Source organism: Sus scrofa, chromosome 13 (assembly GCF_000003025.6).
Source record: "Sus scrofa isolate TJ Tabasco breed Duroc chromosome 13, Sscrofa11.1, whole genome shotgun sequence".
Classification (NCBI taxonomy): Eukaryota; Metazoa; Chordata; class Mammalia; order Artiodactyla; family Suidae; genus Sus; species Sus scrofa.
Window position 1 is genome coordinate 139,110,086 of NC_010455.5, and position 15,412 is coordinate 139,125,497.

Below are 15,412 nucleotides of genomic sequence, written 5' to 3' on the forward strand. Positions count from 1 at the left end.
CTGTACAACTATCGACTTGATTTACATATATTGTGAAATGACTTCCACAGGAAGTTTAGTTAGCATCCATCGTCTTATTTCCGATACCAAAAAAAAAAAAAAGAAAAACAAAAAGTTTTTTTCCTTGTGATGACAACTTTTAGGATTTACTCTTTTAGAAAATTTCAAATATACAGTCCAGTAGTGTTAACTATAGTCATTATGCTGTACATTACTTCCCTATTTTCTATGTATAAAATCCTGTGATCTACAGATAGAGACAGTTTTACGTCTTCCTTTCCAAGTTGGATGCTTTTGCTTTCTTTTTCCTGCCTGAATTCCAGTACTAGGACTTCCAGCACTACTTCAACAGGAGTGGTTGAGAGTGGGCACCCTTGTCTTATTCCAAATCTGGGAGGGAAAGCTTTCAGTCTTTCACCCTTGAGTCTGGGGCTAGCTGTGGGCTTGTTGTATATGGCCTTTATTATGTTGAAGAACATGCCTTCTATACCTAATTTATGAAGTTTTTTATTATGAACAGATGTTGAATTTTGTCAAATCCTCTTTGTGCATCTCTTGAGATAACCTTATGATTTTTATTCTTCATAGTGTTAATGTGGTGTATCATATGTATTGATTTGCATATGTTGAATCATTCTTTTATTCTAGGCATGAATCCCAGTTGATCATGGGGTATAATCATTTTAAGGTGCTTGGAATTGAGTCTGCTAGTATTTTGTTGATTTTTTTTTTTTTTTTAGAGCCACACCCACAGCATATGGAGGTTCCCAGGCTAGGGGTCAAATGAGAGCTGGAGCTGCTGGCCTATACCATAGCCACAGCAAGTTGGAATCTGAGTCACCTCTGACACCTACATTACAGCTCACGGCAACGCAAGATCCTTAACCCACTGAGCAAGGCCAGGGATCGAACCTGTGTCCTCATGGATAGTAGTCAGAATTGTTGCTGCTGCACCACCACAGGAACTCCATGTTGAGGATTTTTGTATCTATATTATCATTGATATTGGCCTAAATTTTCTTGTCTGATTTTTTTTTTTTTTTCTTTTTAGGGCCAAACCTGCAGCAAATGGAAGTTCCCAGGCTAGGGATCAAATCGGAGCTACAACTGCCAGCCTACACCACAGCCATAGCAACACAGGATCCAAGCCCGTGTCTGTGACCTACACTGCATTTCATGGCAATGCTGGATCCTTAACCCACTGAGCAAGTCCAGGGGTCAAACCCTCATCTTCGTGGATACTAGTTGGGTTCATAATCTGCTGAGCCACAGTGGGAATTCCCTTATAATGTTCTTTTGTAGTTTTGCTATCATGGTAATGCTGACCTCATAAAATGAGTTTAGGAGTGTTCCCTTCTCTGATTTTTTGGAAGACTTTGAGAAGCCTTGGCATTCATTTTTCTCTAAATGTTGGTAAAATTCACTGATGAAGCCATCTGGTCTTAGGCTTTTGTTGGGAGGTTTTTTTAATTACTGAGTCAGTATCCTTACTAGTAGTTGCTCTGTCCAGATTTTCTCTTTTCATTATTCAGTCTTGGTAGATTGTATATTTCTAATAATTTTTCCATTTCTCCTGGGTTGTCCAGTTCTTTGGAATATAGTTATTCATAGTAGCCTCTTAAGATAATTTGTATTTCTGTGGTTATCAGTTGTAATGTCTTTTCTTTCATTTATAGTTTTGTTGATTTGGGTCCTCTATCTTTTTTCTTGCCTAGTGTAGCTAAAGATTTGGCCATGTCCACTGCATGTGGACATTTCCAGGCCAGGGACTGAATCCAAGCCACAGCGACAGCCTGTGGGAATGCTGCATCCACTGCAGGAATGCTGGATCTTTCACCTGCTGTGCTGCAGGGGAATTTCCTTTATCTATCTATCTATCTATCTATCTATCTATCTATCTATCTATCTATCTATCTATCTATCTATCGGTTTTTAGGGCTGCATATGAGGCATATGGAAGTACCTAGGCTAGGGGTCAAACCTGAGCTATAACTGCCTGCCTACACCACAGCCATGGCAACGTGGGATCCGAGCTGCGTCTGTGACCTACACCACATCTCAGAGCAAGGCTGGATCGTTAACCCACTGTGCAAGGCCAGGGATCAAACCTGCATCCTCAAGGATTCTAGTTGGATTCATAACCCGCTGAGCCACAACAGCAACTCCTATCTTTTTAAAGAACCAATTCTTAGTTTATTTAACCTTTTTAATTGTTTTCCTGCTATTTTATTTATTTCTGCTCTAGTCTTTATTATTTACTTCCTTCTTCTAAATTTGGGCTTAGTTTGCTCTTCTTTTTCTAATTTCTTGAGAGTTAGGTTGACTGATATCTTTTCTTAATTAAAAAATACTTTATTGCTAAAAATGCTATCATCTGAGCTTTCAGAAAATTGTAATCTTTCAATAGATTACAATCAGTAGATCACAGATCACCAACAAATGTAATCATAATGAAATAGTTAGAAATGTCCCAACATTGCCAGAATGTGATATAGAGACACTAAGTGAGAAAATGCATTGATAGATTTGCTTGATACATGGTTGCCACAAACCTTCAATATGTAGAATACACAATATTGGCATTTCTTTCTTGTTTCTTAATATAGGCATTTATTGCTATCAACTTCCCTCTTAGAACTGCTTTTAATACATCCCATAAATTTTGGTATATTGTGCTTCCATCTTCATTTGTCTCAAGATACTCTGTTATTTCCCTTTTACTTTCTTCTTTGAGCCATTGATTGTTCAGGAGAGTGTTTAATTTCCCTGTATTTGTGAGTTTTCCAGTTTTTCTCCTGTTACTTATTTCTAGTTTCATACCATTGTGGTCATAGAAGATACTTGGTATGATTTCAGTCTTCTTGAATTTGCTAAGACTTGTTTTGTGGCCTAACCTATGGTCTGTCTTAGAAAATGTTCCATTTGTGCTTGCAGAGAATGTGTATTCTGCTATTGTTAGTTAGAAATTTCTCTATATGTCCATTTGATGTATAGTGTTGTTCAAATCTATTATTTCCCTTAATGATTCTCTTTCTGGATGATATATCCATTGTGGAGAGTGCGGTTAATGTCCCCAACTATATATGTAATTTTTCCTTTCAGTTCTGTTAGTTTCTGCTTTACACATATAGGTGCCCTGATGTTGGAGGCATAAGTATTTATAATTGTTATAGCCTCTGGATAGATTGAGTTCTTTATCATTAATGATTTTTTTTGTCTCTCTTTTTTTTTTTAAGGGCTGCATGTGCAGTATATGGACGTTCCCAGGCTAGGGATCAAATTGGAGCTGGTGCTGCCAGCCCATGCCACAGCCACAGCAATGCAGGATCCAAGCCTTGTCTGCAACCTACACCACAAATCATGGCAATGATGGATCCATAACCTACTGAGCAAGGCCAGGGATTGAACCCACATCCTCACTGATACAAGTTGGGTTCATTACAACTGAGTCACAACAGGAACTCCCTCTTTTTATCATTTTTACTTTAAAGCCTATTTTGTCTGGTATAAGTACAGCCACTCCCTGCATTTTTGGAGGGGGGTGGTATTTGTCATTCACTTGACATAGCTTTTTCTGTCCCTTTACCCTTAGTCTATGTGTGTCTTTAAGGTTAAAATGAGTGTCACATCACTGGATCTTTGTGTGCTTTTGTTTTCGTTTTTTTGTTTGTTTGTTTGTTTGTTGTCTTTTTAGGGCCACATTCATGCCATACGGAGGTTCCCAGGCTAGGGGTCAAATCAGAGCTGTATCTGCTGGCCTATGCTGCAGCCATAGCCATGTGGGAATCCAAGCCACATCTGTGACCTACACCACAGCTCATGACAACACTGATCCTTAACCCACTGAGCAAGGCCAGGAATTGAACCTGCATCCTCATGGATGCTAATCAGATTCGATTCTACTGAGCCATGATAGGAACTCCTTGTTGTTGTTGTTGTTGTTTTAAATCCATTCAGCCATTCTATATCTTTTTATTGGGTAATTTAACCCATTTACATTAAAGTAACTGTTTCACCTGGAAGCTTTCTAGTCAGGCAGGATGGGAGCTACACTGAATAGTGTTGCTATGCTTCTGGTCTCCTGCCTGGATGGGGAGGTGGTAGGGGGAAGGGGAAGGGGATAGGTACGACCAGCCTCCAGAGCTGGAATGAGTCTTTATTTGAGGTTCCACTTCATGCAGACTTGCACCTTGTTGAGTCCCCTGGTCAGACTGTGCCACTGTCTTGGCTTTGTAGATGAGCAGAGTCACCAGTTGGGACTACTACTACTTGGGCATTGTAGGTAGGAGCTGGGTCTGCCAAGATCTGAGTGCTGGTTGTTGCAATCCCCTCCCACCTTCATCATAATCTGATTCCCAGAGGTCAAGCCCTGCAGATTCCCCTTATCCCCATGAAGCAAGGCCTGAGTGGGACCCATAATACTGGGAAAGCTGGATGTCCACGGGGATGTCTTTTCCCACTGGAGGAACCATAAGTCCAGGGGATACCCATGACGTGCTGGCCTCAGTGAGAAGAAATGCAGTTAGTGTGTAGTGGCTCTTATCCTTCTAATACAGTCCTTCTCAGTCTCTGCAATGCAGGGGATGCTCTGGTCTCATCCCCATGTTCTAGGATTTTCTCAGTGGTGTCTTGTCCATGAATAGTTGTTAGTTGTTCTTGTGAGAAGGAGTGAAGCTTGGAACAACCTATGTCACTATCTTGGTGATATCACTCCTCAGTTTGTGTTGTTTTAAGCCATAAAGTTTGTAGTAATTTGTTACAACAGCAATAAGAAACTACACATCATGATGAGTTATCACGTACATCACTTCTTTAAGTCTGTCCATGACTAATCACTACACATCTGTCATTCAATAAAGTGAATAGCATTGTTGACTCTTGGTATACCAGTGTGGAATATGTGTGACATTTTATAAAAATGGGTAATAAGAAGAGGAAATTGGGTAATTATGATGCAGGCATACCAGAGAAATGAAAAATGACAACACAATAAGAAATTCAAATCAGACATAGAGTCAAAGAAGAAATTGTTAACTGTGGAAAAACTGACACTATGCTGTTTGAGATACTATAGGTATGTAACTTGAAAAACCTAGTGAAGGCAAAATTATCAACATATATAAAAGAAATGGTTGTGACAAAAAGGATGAAGATGATCTAGAGGAAATGATGCCAGCAAAATCTTTATTATTTGTTAACCTACAAATTTACTATAGTTCCAGTCAAAGTCTCAACAGGATATTTTTTTTTTTTTGAGACAGGTAATATCCTAAAATTCACCTAGAGAAAAAAACTCAATACCTACTAAACTAAAAAAGATAAATATTAGGACATATTAAAAAAGATTATAATAATTCAATTGTTTGATAAGTTCACAGAAGAAGATAAATAGGTTACTTGGGCAGACTAAATAATTTAGAAAATAGACTTATCTGTGTCTGGGAAATGATTTAAATGTCATTTCAAAGTAGAGGTGAAAGGACAAGTCATGCAAAAAATATGGGTGTAGTGATATGTTTCCTATTTTTCAAAATATTAAGACTTCGGATGCGTTAAAAGCCTAAATAAAACTACAAAGTCTAAGAAGGTATAAAACAAAGCGTACTTTATAGACTCAAAGGCCTTTATAACAAAGTTCAAAACTCATAAAGCTAAAAATGATAAAATGTGACATTAAAAGAAACAATATTCAATATGAAAAAGCGACGACATCAAGATACTGAGCAGCCTAACCTAGGGGAAGGGCATAGATAACCCCAAAGGGAAGCATTTTCTCCATGAGACTGAGTTAGCAAGTAAGACCACAGGGTCCTGCCCCAAATAAGAGAGCAAGGCGCACATTTACTAATTGAACTTTACACAAATCCAGTGGAAGGTGCTCAAGTGTCTAGAACAGAGCCACCACTGTTATAGAGGGGTTTACACAGGACTCAGAGTTGAAGCATAAGGACCAGGATGTAGTCATGAGGTCTTACCATGAGGGTTGTATAAGCCTTCGTCTAAACCCAGAAGCCAGTTGCTTTAGGACTTCTCAAAGATAGGGAAAAATCAGTTTCAAAAAATAAATAACTACACTAATTTCCAATGTTACACTAAAAATCAGTAATAGACAAATCACCTGTAATAGAGTTTGACTCCATCTCTTGATGTTTGCTGACAAGGAGACTCACTGTCTCTGCCCCACATCTGGGTGAACTGAGAAGAAGGCCTGAGCTCACCAGTTTCCATGCAACTCCCTCCCTGCAAACCCTGGCCCCACCCCCAACCACCATAAAAACCCTGAGCCAGTCTTTTTGCCTGTTCTCTCAAGCGATTTTGGACCCTCCTCTCCCCAGAAAGCCTGTTTATGTGATTAGTGTATCTTTTATGTGTCCTTTTAGGGGGTGTGAGTGGGTGTGTCTTATCAGTCTCAGTATCCAAACTAAATTTTGAGTAGAGTCTAGTCTCCTTCTATACAGTTGCCACCACAGAGGTATTCATAGAAAATAGTGAAAAATTATGAAAAGACCAGTCATAGAAGAGGTGGTAAGAATGTAAACATAAAAAGGTGTTCAATTTCACTAATCAGAAAAATTACAATAAAAACAGCAAGATACCACTTTTTCAATTGTAAAAAAATAAAAAGATTAATATTGAGAATGGGTGAAGATTTAGGGTGACATTAGTCCTTATATACTGATGAAAAATCATTTAATTGGCAACATCTCTTTAAGAGGTTTTAACGAGCATACCCTTTGACTCAATTCCATAATATCCTCCCTGGAGAAATACTTAACGCACCAATGTTCACTGCAGTATTTGTAATATTGAGGGATCAAAAAATATCTAAATGTTTACTAGTAGAGTAATGGTAACAAATTATGTTTTATTGACATCATGCAAGCTAAGTAAGTTAAAAAGAATGAATGATATTTGAAGTACTGACATGGAAAGGTATCTAAGATACAGTGGATGAATAAGCAAGTCAACAGCATAGAAGAACGTTTGGAAGGAAACACAACAAACTAATTGGTACGGACAAGGGTAGGAGGTGACCAAACTTTCATTTTTGTCTACTCTTTGGTGTCACTACAAATATTCATGTATTATTTGTGTAATTAAAACACATTTTAAAAAAATTCTAAATGATGTTTTGATTGCCAAACCAGCTTAGAAAACTACTCTTTAACCCATAAGGCAGCTGTCCATTTGCTCTGAAAGGCAGAAGACAATGTTAGTGAAATGCAAATCAACAAAATTGAAAATATTTTTATTTTTTATAATTTTATTTTGAAATAACTTCAAACCTAAATAAAATTTCAAGAATAGCATGAAGACTCCCACTCAAGTAGGAAACCACACTTAAATTTTGTGAATTGCTCCAGTTAATGCTTTTTATAGCAAAAGAGTCCGATACCAGATCACACAACTGCACCTCTTGTTATATCTCTTTAGTCTCCTTAAATCTAGGGCATCCGTCTTTCCTCTACCTTCATGACCTTGAAAAGTTTGAATACAGAGCAGTCATTTTATAGAATGTCTCTCAGTTTGGTTTTGTCCAATATTTCCTCATGATTAGACCCCGGTTGTGTGTTTGTGGCAGAATGATCCAGAGGTGATGCTGAGTTCTTTTCATTACATGCTGTCAGATGGCACGTGATGTTCTCTTACCCATGGTGGTAACATTGATCACCCGATTAAAATGGTGTCTGCCAGGTTTCTCTAAAGTTTTATATACATGTATATGTGTGTATATATGTTATATATTATACACACACATGATTAACATGTATTTTTCGTGAAGCTACCTTGAGTCTATGTAAATATCTTATTTCTCCATCCCATTTTAAGCCCCTAGTTTTATCATCCATTGGTATTTGTTGCCCATATTATTACTACAGTGGTTGCCAAAAAGTAATTTTAAAATTCCATCCACATTTATTTGTCAATATTCTGTAGTAAAGAAGAGCTTTCTTGTTTTCCTGATTAATCAGTTAAAATCCGTGTGGATTCATGAATTCCTGTTTTATTCAATTGCTATTATTACTTTTGACACTCAAATTATCCCTAATTTGGCCTGGTGTACCCTTTTAAGCTGCTTTCTGTGTCCTTTTGACACATCCCCATGATTCTTCATATATTTTCTGGCACAAAAACATGTTCCATCCTTGAAATCAGCTCCTTCTTAAAGGAGCCACCATTTCCTTTAGCAGAGAATAGTGTTTAAAAATCAAAATCTAGGCACTAGGTATGCTCCTTACTCCCCGGGCATTGCTCCCCATCCTCTCAGTGTTCAGAACTAGGATATGCCTATGTATGACACATGTATTTTGTTTGTTTTGTTTTTTACATTGTGTGTGTGTGTGTAAAACTCATAGTTCAAATTCTAATCCTATACTACAGGGTTTGTTCTCACTTTCCCTTTTATTTGTACTTTTCCATCAGTGAGAAACCTGGCTCCTGTAGCCTCAGTTTATTTACTTAATTGTTCAGTCCCTGATCTCCTGACCCGCTAGGCTGGCTTTCACCCTGTTCCAATGCCTCCCATTACAGTAATGCCCCACTCCTGACCACCTGAGGGCTGACCCTGCTCCTCTGCCCTCCTGGGCACCTTCCCTCTCAACCTGCTCTCGTGCAGTCCCTACATGGGGTCAGCAACCTGCTCAGGTTGTTTGACTCTTGGACTGAATTGGAAGCCTGTATATTTGGATTTTTAAAGAGTTTGTCTTTATATGTGTACTTTTAATCAAAAACCATTCTTTAGGGTTGGTTGGTTCCCCCCCCCCTTCTTTCCATTTTTATATAGAGCCAAACAAGGAGTAAAATGGTGTGGTAGTCAATTTTTTGGAGATAATTAGACAGCATTTGGAAGAGTAAGATTACCTGGCTAAGGTCACAATGTGGGTAAATATAAAGAAAGTGCCTAAAGGGGAATTAACCACGGAGATAAAAACCAAAGAAGCAGGAGAGTTCAAATTTTCTGGGGGACTTTTGGAGGTGCTGGGTGAATGTGTGTTCATAATAACCAGTTGGTGGTGATATGAGGCCATTATAGCTTATTTTTTGTCTGCATGGGATTAAAGTCTGAGCCTTAAAGAAATGAGGAAGTAAGGTATGAATGTTGAGTTTGTAAGTACATCTTATTTAGCTTAAATGTCTTATGGTACACTAGCACCAGATTTAATTTGTACTTCACCAAAAGTGAAATCAGTCAACATCCTCAAAAATTGTAGTCTTCCAACAAAAAGTTATATATCGCCACAATTTTATGGAAAATTTGAATGCCTAGTTCTACTTTTGTACTGTTTTAGATGACTAAACTCTAGTAAAATCTTTTTTCCCTCTGTTTTAGTTTAAATACATATACTATGCATTGCTCCCCCAACCACCGCCCTGCCTGTTTAAAAAAATTATAGTTTGCAAAACCATGGTTCACAGTGTTGCAAATGAAGGTCTTACCTCTGTCCATATTTAATCTTTGCAAAAATCATTAGTGGTGCATGACATCATAACATAAGAGAGCATCTATGTACAAACATATACAATTTTATTGATATCTCTACAGACTACAAGAATTTTAAGTATAGTCACAATTGCTGAATGCAACAGAAAAATAGTAATTTGTCATTTTCTGAAAAGATGCAAAAATTCTGAAGATGAAAGATACATCAATGATGTCATCTGTTTCTTATTTCCTAGAATAAAACATCACATAATTAAGTACTAAAAATTATAGATTATTAGAGATTTTGATCCTGTGTACACTTGTCCATAACCACCACCTCGTTTATTTTCTGGCTTTACAGTTGAGAAGCCAGGCCAGTTCCAAAGAGGAGCAGCGTGAGAGGTGAGAACTCTCCCAAGTTTCCTAGAATTGCCTTGAATAAGGTAGACTCTCCCTTTTTGAAAGTGAAAGCACTCGTTCAGGGCACTGGATGCCACATAGTGAGTTCCCCCTTTAAACACTCATCCAGTAACTAATAAGTCCAAGTGGCCCTGGGAGCTAAGACAACAATCAAAAAGGGAGAGTTGTTCTTCCTTCTTGCTAATATCAAGTCCAATAACATACAGCTATGGCAGAACAGGTACCTGGTACCCATGTCTCCTCCAAACGAAGAATGAATAATAAATTTGGACCTGATTTATTAAATGATTGTTTTGAGAATTTCTACTATCCAACTATTGAGAATTAGTTTTCCACTTAGAGTTACATGCTGTTGAATTTCTTGTGATATTTCTTGGTGTCTTGTGTCATGTGTAAGGCAATCAAAACCTAGATGTTTGAATTGGAATAATTAATGGCCAAGTCACATGGGACAAAATCACAAAAACAGAATTATTAAGAGTTAATGGGGCACTGTCTGGTCATAAATTTGTTTAGAACATTTATTTGACTTGCAGCACAGAATGAATACCAATCTGACCAACACTACATTTCCAATGTCTTGCCTTCCCTGACCCCTCAGAAGTGGGGCTTAGACACCAGCCAGGGTAGACAAATGCATCTTCCTAAGCAGTGATTTTCAACCTCGGCTGGACATTGGAATCACCTTGGAGGCTTTCGAAACTACTGATGTTTGTTTCCTACTCTGAAAGATTTTATGACTGGGAATCTTAGAAGGTCCTTAGGTGATTCTTAGGTACAGCCAAAGTTGAGAATCATTTCCCTACATAAATGTATAAATAGACCATTTGTGCCTCGGTTCCTCACCAAAGATTCTTCCACTTTACTCTGGCTCTTGTGTCCCTCTCTACCCCAGCCCTCTTGTATCAAATTGGCACTTTCTCTTCTTTGCTAAGTCAGACCTGACCTATTCTTCATTTTGTACTTTCAAGGCTATGTTGTCTGCAAATATGTGCAATAAACTTCTACAGCCACACTCCCTGGAATGGTGCAATCCAAATACATGACTTACTGGCAAGTATTTCTGGCACCTGGAGCAGTGTGTCTGTGAAATAGTTACTGGTCAGAAATGGGGTTGAGGCTCCAGAGGACTGAGGTGAGGAAGCTGTGAAGGCTACCATGTTTCTTCTGATGCAAAGAGCAAGCCCTGACAGGAATGTCTGACTCTTTTTGGCATTGCCTTCTTTGAACAAAAGCGGTCAAGTTATAGCATCTTCCCATAGAGACCGGCTTTAACCACACAGATAAAACTCCTGGGTTGTCCCAATGCTCCTAAGCCAATGAGAGGATTTTTAGCTTACTCTTCTAAACTCACTTCATTTTCCCCTTCTGCCAAACATTTTAAAACCAAGTAAGTATCTCAAAGAGCTGATCTTCAACCAACCTTGGGCATAATCTTTATTTTCTTTTTTCTGTCTCAAAGCCATGGTGATCCCTTAATGAGGATAACAGACAAATGTTATCTTTAAAATGGACACATGACTCACATCAAAAGGGACTCCAACAGTAAAGTTTTTCCTTTAGATCTTTCCCTAAGATCTTTGAGAACTAGAGAACTGGATTCTGATTGATTAACTTAAGAATCATTCAAATGCTATATGAAAGAACTGAAAAATTGTCTTTATGACTGAATTATCAGAAAACATCTCACTGAGTTCTGTCACCATCCTTCCAGGGTTAGTAAGAGAATGACCCTGATGATGATTGGGTCTCAGGGAAGTATAGAAAGCAAGGTCAATAGTACTCCTTTTGTAGGGGATTGAAATTAATGATAAACCAATCATCCTTCCCTTCATACTCCAAGGTTAATTGGTGATTTCTTGGTAGGGATTATTGCTCACATTATTAGAACCAGGAAAACAAATGTTTCTAGCTTCTCATTGATGAGTAGAATACAAAGACCCATTTTCTCCTGTGCCACTAAGAAGTGCTCATCTCTTTAGGGAGTCTTAAGGAGATAAGGTCAACTCAAAGAGACTGTGGTTTTCAAGCATTATCTTCTGATGCCACCTTAAGCAGATAAAATGTAATTTTGATGACAGCTAAGGCTCAGAGTCATTTTCTCTCATTGTTCGAGTTACTAGAAGTATTTTTCTTATGTTCCAAATAGAGGCAAGGCATTTAAATAGTAGAGAAGAGAGATGTAAAGAATTACAGGTACTGACAGTACTCTTTGCAAAGATGATGACGATGATAAGATGGTGGTGGTGGTGGGGTGTGTGCATGCGCTAAGGTCAGTGCAACAGAACAGAAATGTTTAAAGAGAAAAATCACATCCACAATAGACTCATGTTATTGCTATCTCTTTGAATTATAAAAATAATTTTGATACAGTAAAACCTCATTAATTTGTATGCCACTATTCAGGAGTTTGTAGGACGAAGTTACCTTTACATTAAGAAAGGGTTTATAAAAACAACATTGAAAGACACATTTAAACTACTTTACAGAACCTGTTCTTTTCAAGCATTTCAGAAGCATTTTAGTGCCAATTCATATGCTTATTTTAAACATTTGATCTATTCATTAAAACTAGAGTTTTAAGCACTTCTGTGAAGTGCTATTTTGTCCTTTCTGGTATTTTTTCTGTATGCTTTAAAATATTATGTAATTGTTATTTTTAATTGATTCATGTAAGCTTTCTCCAAAATAGTATTTTATTGCATAGGAACCACACATGTAATTTTGAGTATAATAATTTGTCACTGTGCAGTAGTAGTACTTAATTTTATACAAGACATATTATATATCCACACTTAAGCTGTCTTCAAATGATGTAGAACAGTGGCTGTCAACTGGGGGCAATTTTGGCAATGGTTAGAGACATTTTTGATTGTCATTACTGGAGCGAGCGGGGTGGGAGTTGGGGTTGCTATTGGCATCTAGGACAGAGGCCAGGGATGTTGCTAAACATCTACAGTGCAAAGGACAGTGCCCCCTAACAGAATTTTCTGTTAGTAGCGCCATTGTTAAGAAGTGCTGATGTAGAACAAGTTAAGTCAAATCTTATTGGGGCTTTACTTATAGTCATTGAATTTAATGTCACTTTGGACTGAATTTCATTGCTTCTAAAACTAATGTTTTACTCTTTTAGTTTTTTTTTCAGTATAGAAATGATAAAGTAACTGATCAGAACATTGGGTCCTTGAAACTAATGGTAAAAATAGTGTACTACAATTTAGCTACCAGCGTTCTCCAAATCCTAGTCTCAGCTTTTCTTTCTTTTCTTTTCTTTTTTGGCCACGCTTGTGGGATGTGTGAGTTCCTGGGCCAGGGAGAGAACATGCACCACAGCAGTGACCTGGGCTGCTGCAGTGACAATACCTAATCCTTAACCTGCTGTGCCACAGGGGAACTCCTTGAGTTTCTTTAATATTTTTACTATAAAATTTTATGTATCATTTTGTATTTCCAAGTCAGGCTCTGTTACCCTAAGGCTGTTCTTAAGAGCCTGGAGAGATTTGTGGAGAGACTTTTTTGAGTAATCAGGGGAATTCAAAGGACTCTGAGAAATGCTATCCTGGTATACCTTTTCTGACTCTACCATCTCTTCTCAAAGATTAAAATTACTCAGAACATTTAAAGGAAATGCCACTTCAAATTCACTAAAAATTTAAAAACTGAAAAAACAAACAAATATTGTTTTTGGCTATTAAAATAGCCTGGATTTCAGGAAAGCAGTGAATTCTTAAGAAATGTAAATGTGAATCTGGTAAGACCCTGACTAATCAAAATTGAATAAGCCAAACTCATTAATTTTCTTAAAAAAGACTCTTCAAAAGGAACAACATACATATTAGAGGCTGGTTCCCAGAATCTGCATATATTCATTTCCTATGACTTTTGACTTCCAGAATCATGGTAACTAATGCTAGCAGGTGTCTTTATTTTGTTTGCCTCTACTAGCTCTTTACTGAGTTATGATAGACATGGTGACGAAAGCCAAGATAGCAAAAACACCATCACATTTTATATAGATTTTCAATGATAGGTATTGAACCAAAATGTGTTTTCTAATGAAAGCCCTTTTTAATCGGAAATGTCAGAGTCCCTTTCCTAAAACATTAATTGAGGTTTTACTGAATCAGACTAAGGAGAATGACCAGTTTGGTCTGTGAGTGTCAGGCTGCAAGAGCACCTTTGAATTGAAGACCCCACTGGGACTGAACAGTAATATACTGTGTAATTGGCAGACAAGGATACAAATGGAGCATTAAAAATATGTCACCTTAGAAACTGAAACCAGAGTGTGTGAAATCAGTTCTCAGAGCTAACTGCATTGTTCCTCTAAGTCTGGTTTCCCCAAACCTGTTGTCAACTCCCCTGCAGAGTATAAGCCAGGCTGAAAAAATGCTTCGAGGTGACCCAACCCTGCATGGTTTGTGACTAAAAGTAGCAACTTATTCTGAAGGTGATAGAAAGGAAACAACTGCGTTAGGAATAATTTACTGTACTGGCAATACTTGAATATGACCAAGAACTGTGAATGATGTAAAATATTATGGAGCGAGAGGAATGTTTTAATCAAACTCTTGCCGTAAGAATTCAATAATGTCCTAGTATAATGAAAATTATAGATGAGAAGAAAACTCTGGTTTTGTTTTCTTTTTCAGTTAGGTATCGCAAATGTACTTGAAATGCACTGATATCTTCTAATGCAGATTTTTTTAAATTGTCAGGTGTGGCCCAATTTATAAAAATAGTTTACCGTAAATCTTTTTTTCTTCTGTCACAACATGCTTTTTTTTCTTTTCCTCTTTAAGATGTTAATTTATCATGCAAAAATTTTTTTCCATTAAGTGCATTAATGCTTTTGTTTGTACAGGATTTTTTCACATCAGAAGGACTCCCCGTAGTTCCTAAATGTAAATCCTTAGCAAACGACACGCCAAGATGCCAGCTCTGTTCCACGTGGGAAAAGGCAAATTCAGCCATATCTTGGGATTTTAACCGGGTTCCATCTTTGGGTTGTACAGTGTCTCTGCTAAGTCTCACTTATGATAACTTCAAATGGACTGTAATGGAACATTTTGTAGAACAGACTGGCTTCTAGCAGTTGAAGAGTGATGCTGGGAATAAATTCAGTTTCCCTGAATAATGGTTTCTTAAAGCAGTCATAGCTTCTTTAGAAGTTTAGAATTGGTACCATTTCTTATCCTTATATTTCAGCATTAACTGTAAAGAAAAAATAGTCACCATAATATGTTTAAAAAGATCTTTAAAAGTCTTAATCAAGCAAGCTCTTATTGAGCTAATCATGCATCTCTAAATCTCAAAACTTAAAAAAAACTTGATTTTGTAAAATGAAATGCATATAAAATATTTTTTTAAAAAATTAATCAAGCTTTAAAGAATTGGCTGACAGGAAATGATTTTTAATGACTGAGACAGAAGGGAGTGTGCACCCCAGCCTCTACTGCCCCTCACACCTTCTTGGGGGGATCCTGTAGCCAACCCAAGTACCTTTGTAGCTGCTGATGCACAACCCAGACTCATTGTATCAGAACCAAGGGATAATTTCCTTTTAAG

General features: G+C 37.5%; 1 protein-coding gene across 18 annotated transcripts in view; it reads right to left on the reverse strand.

Moving 5' to 3' along the window:
* Nucleotides 6,846-15,412, reverse strand: part of STXBP5L (syntaxin binding protein 5 like) — a 374,297-nt gene continuing 365,730 nt past the window's right edge. For 17 of the 18 annotated variants that reach the window (XM_021070287.1, XM_021070297.1, XM_021070302.1 and 14 more), the window contains one exon: nucleotides 14,315-15,058. In XM_021070287.1, the coding sequence (XP_020925946.1) occupies nucleotides 15,017-15,058 (42 nt within the window). In that variant the 3' untranslated portion in view covers nucleotides 14,315-15,016. Of the gene's footprint in view, nucleotides 15,059-15,412 lie in introns of all 18 variants that reach the window. The other variant, XM_021070284.1, reaches the window with a different exon arrangement.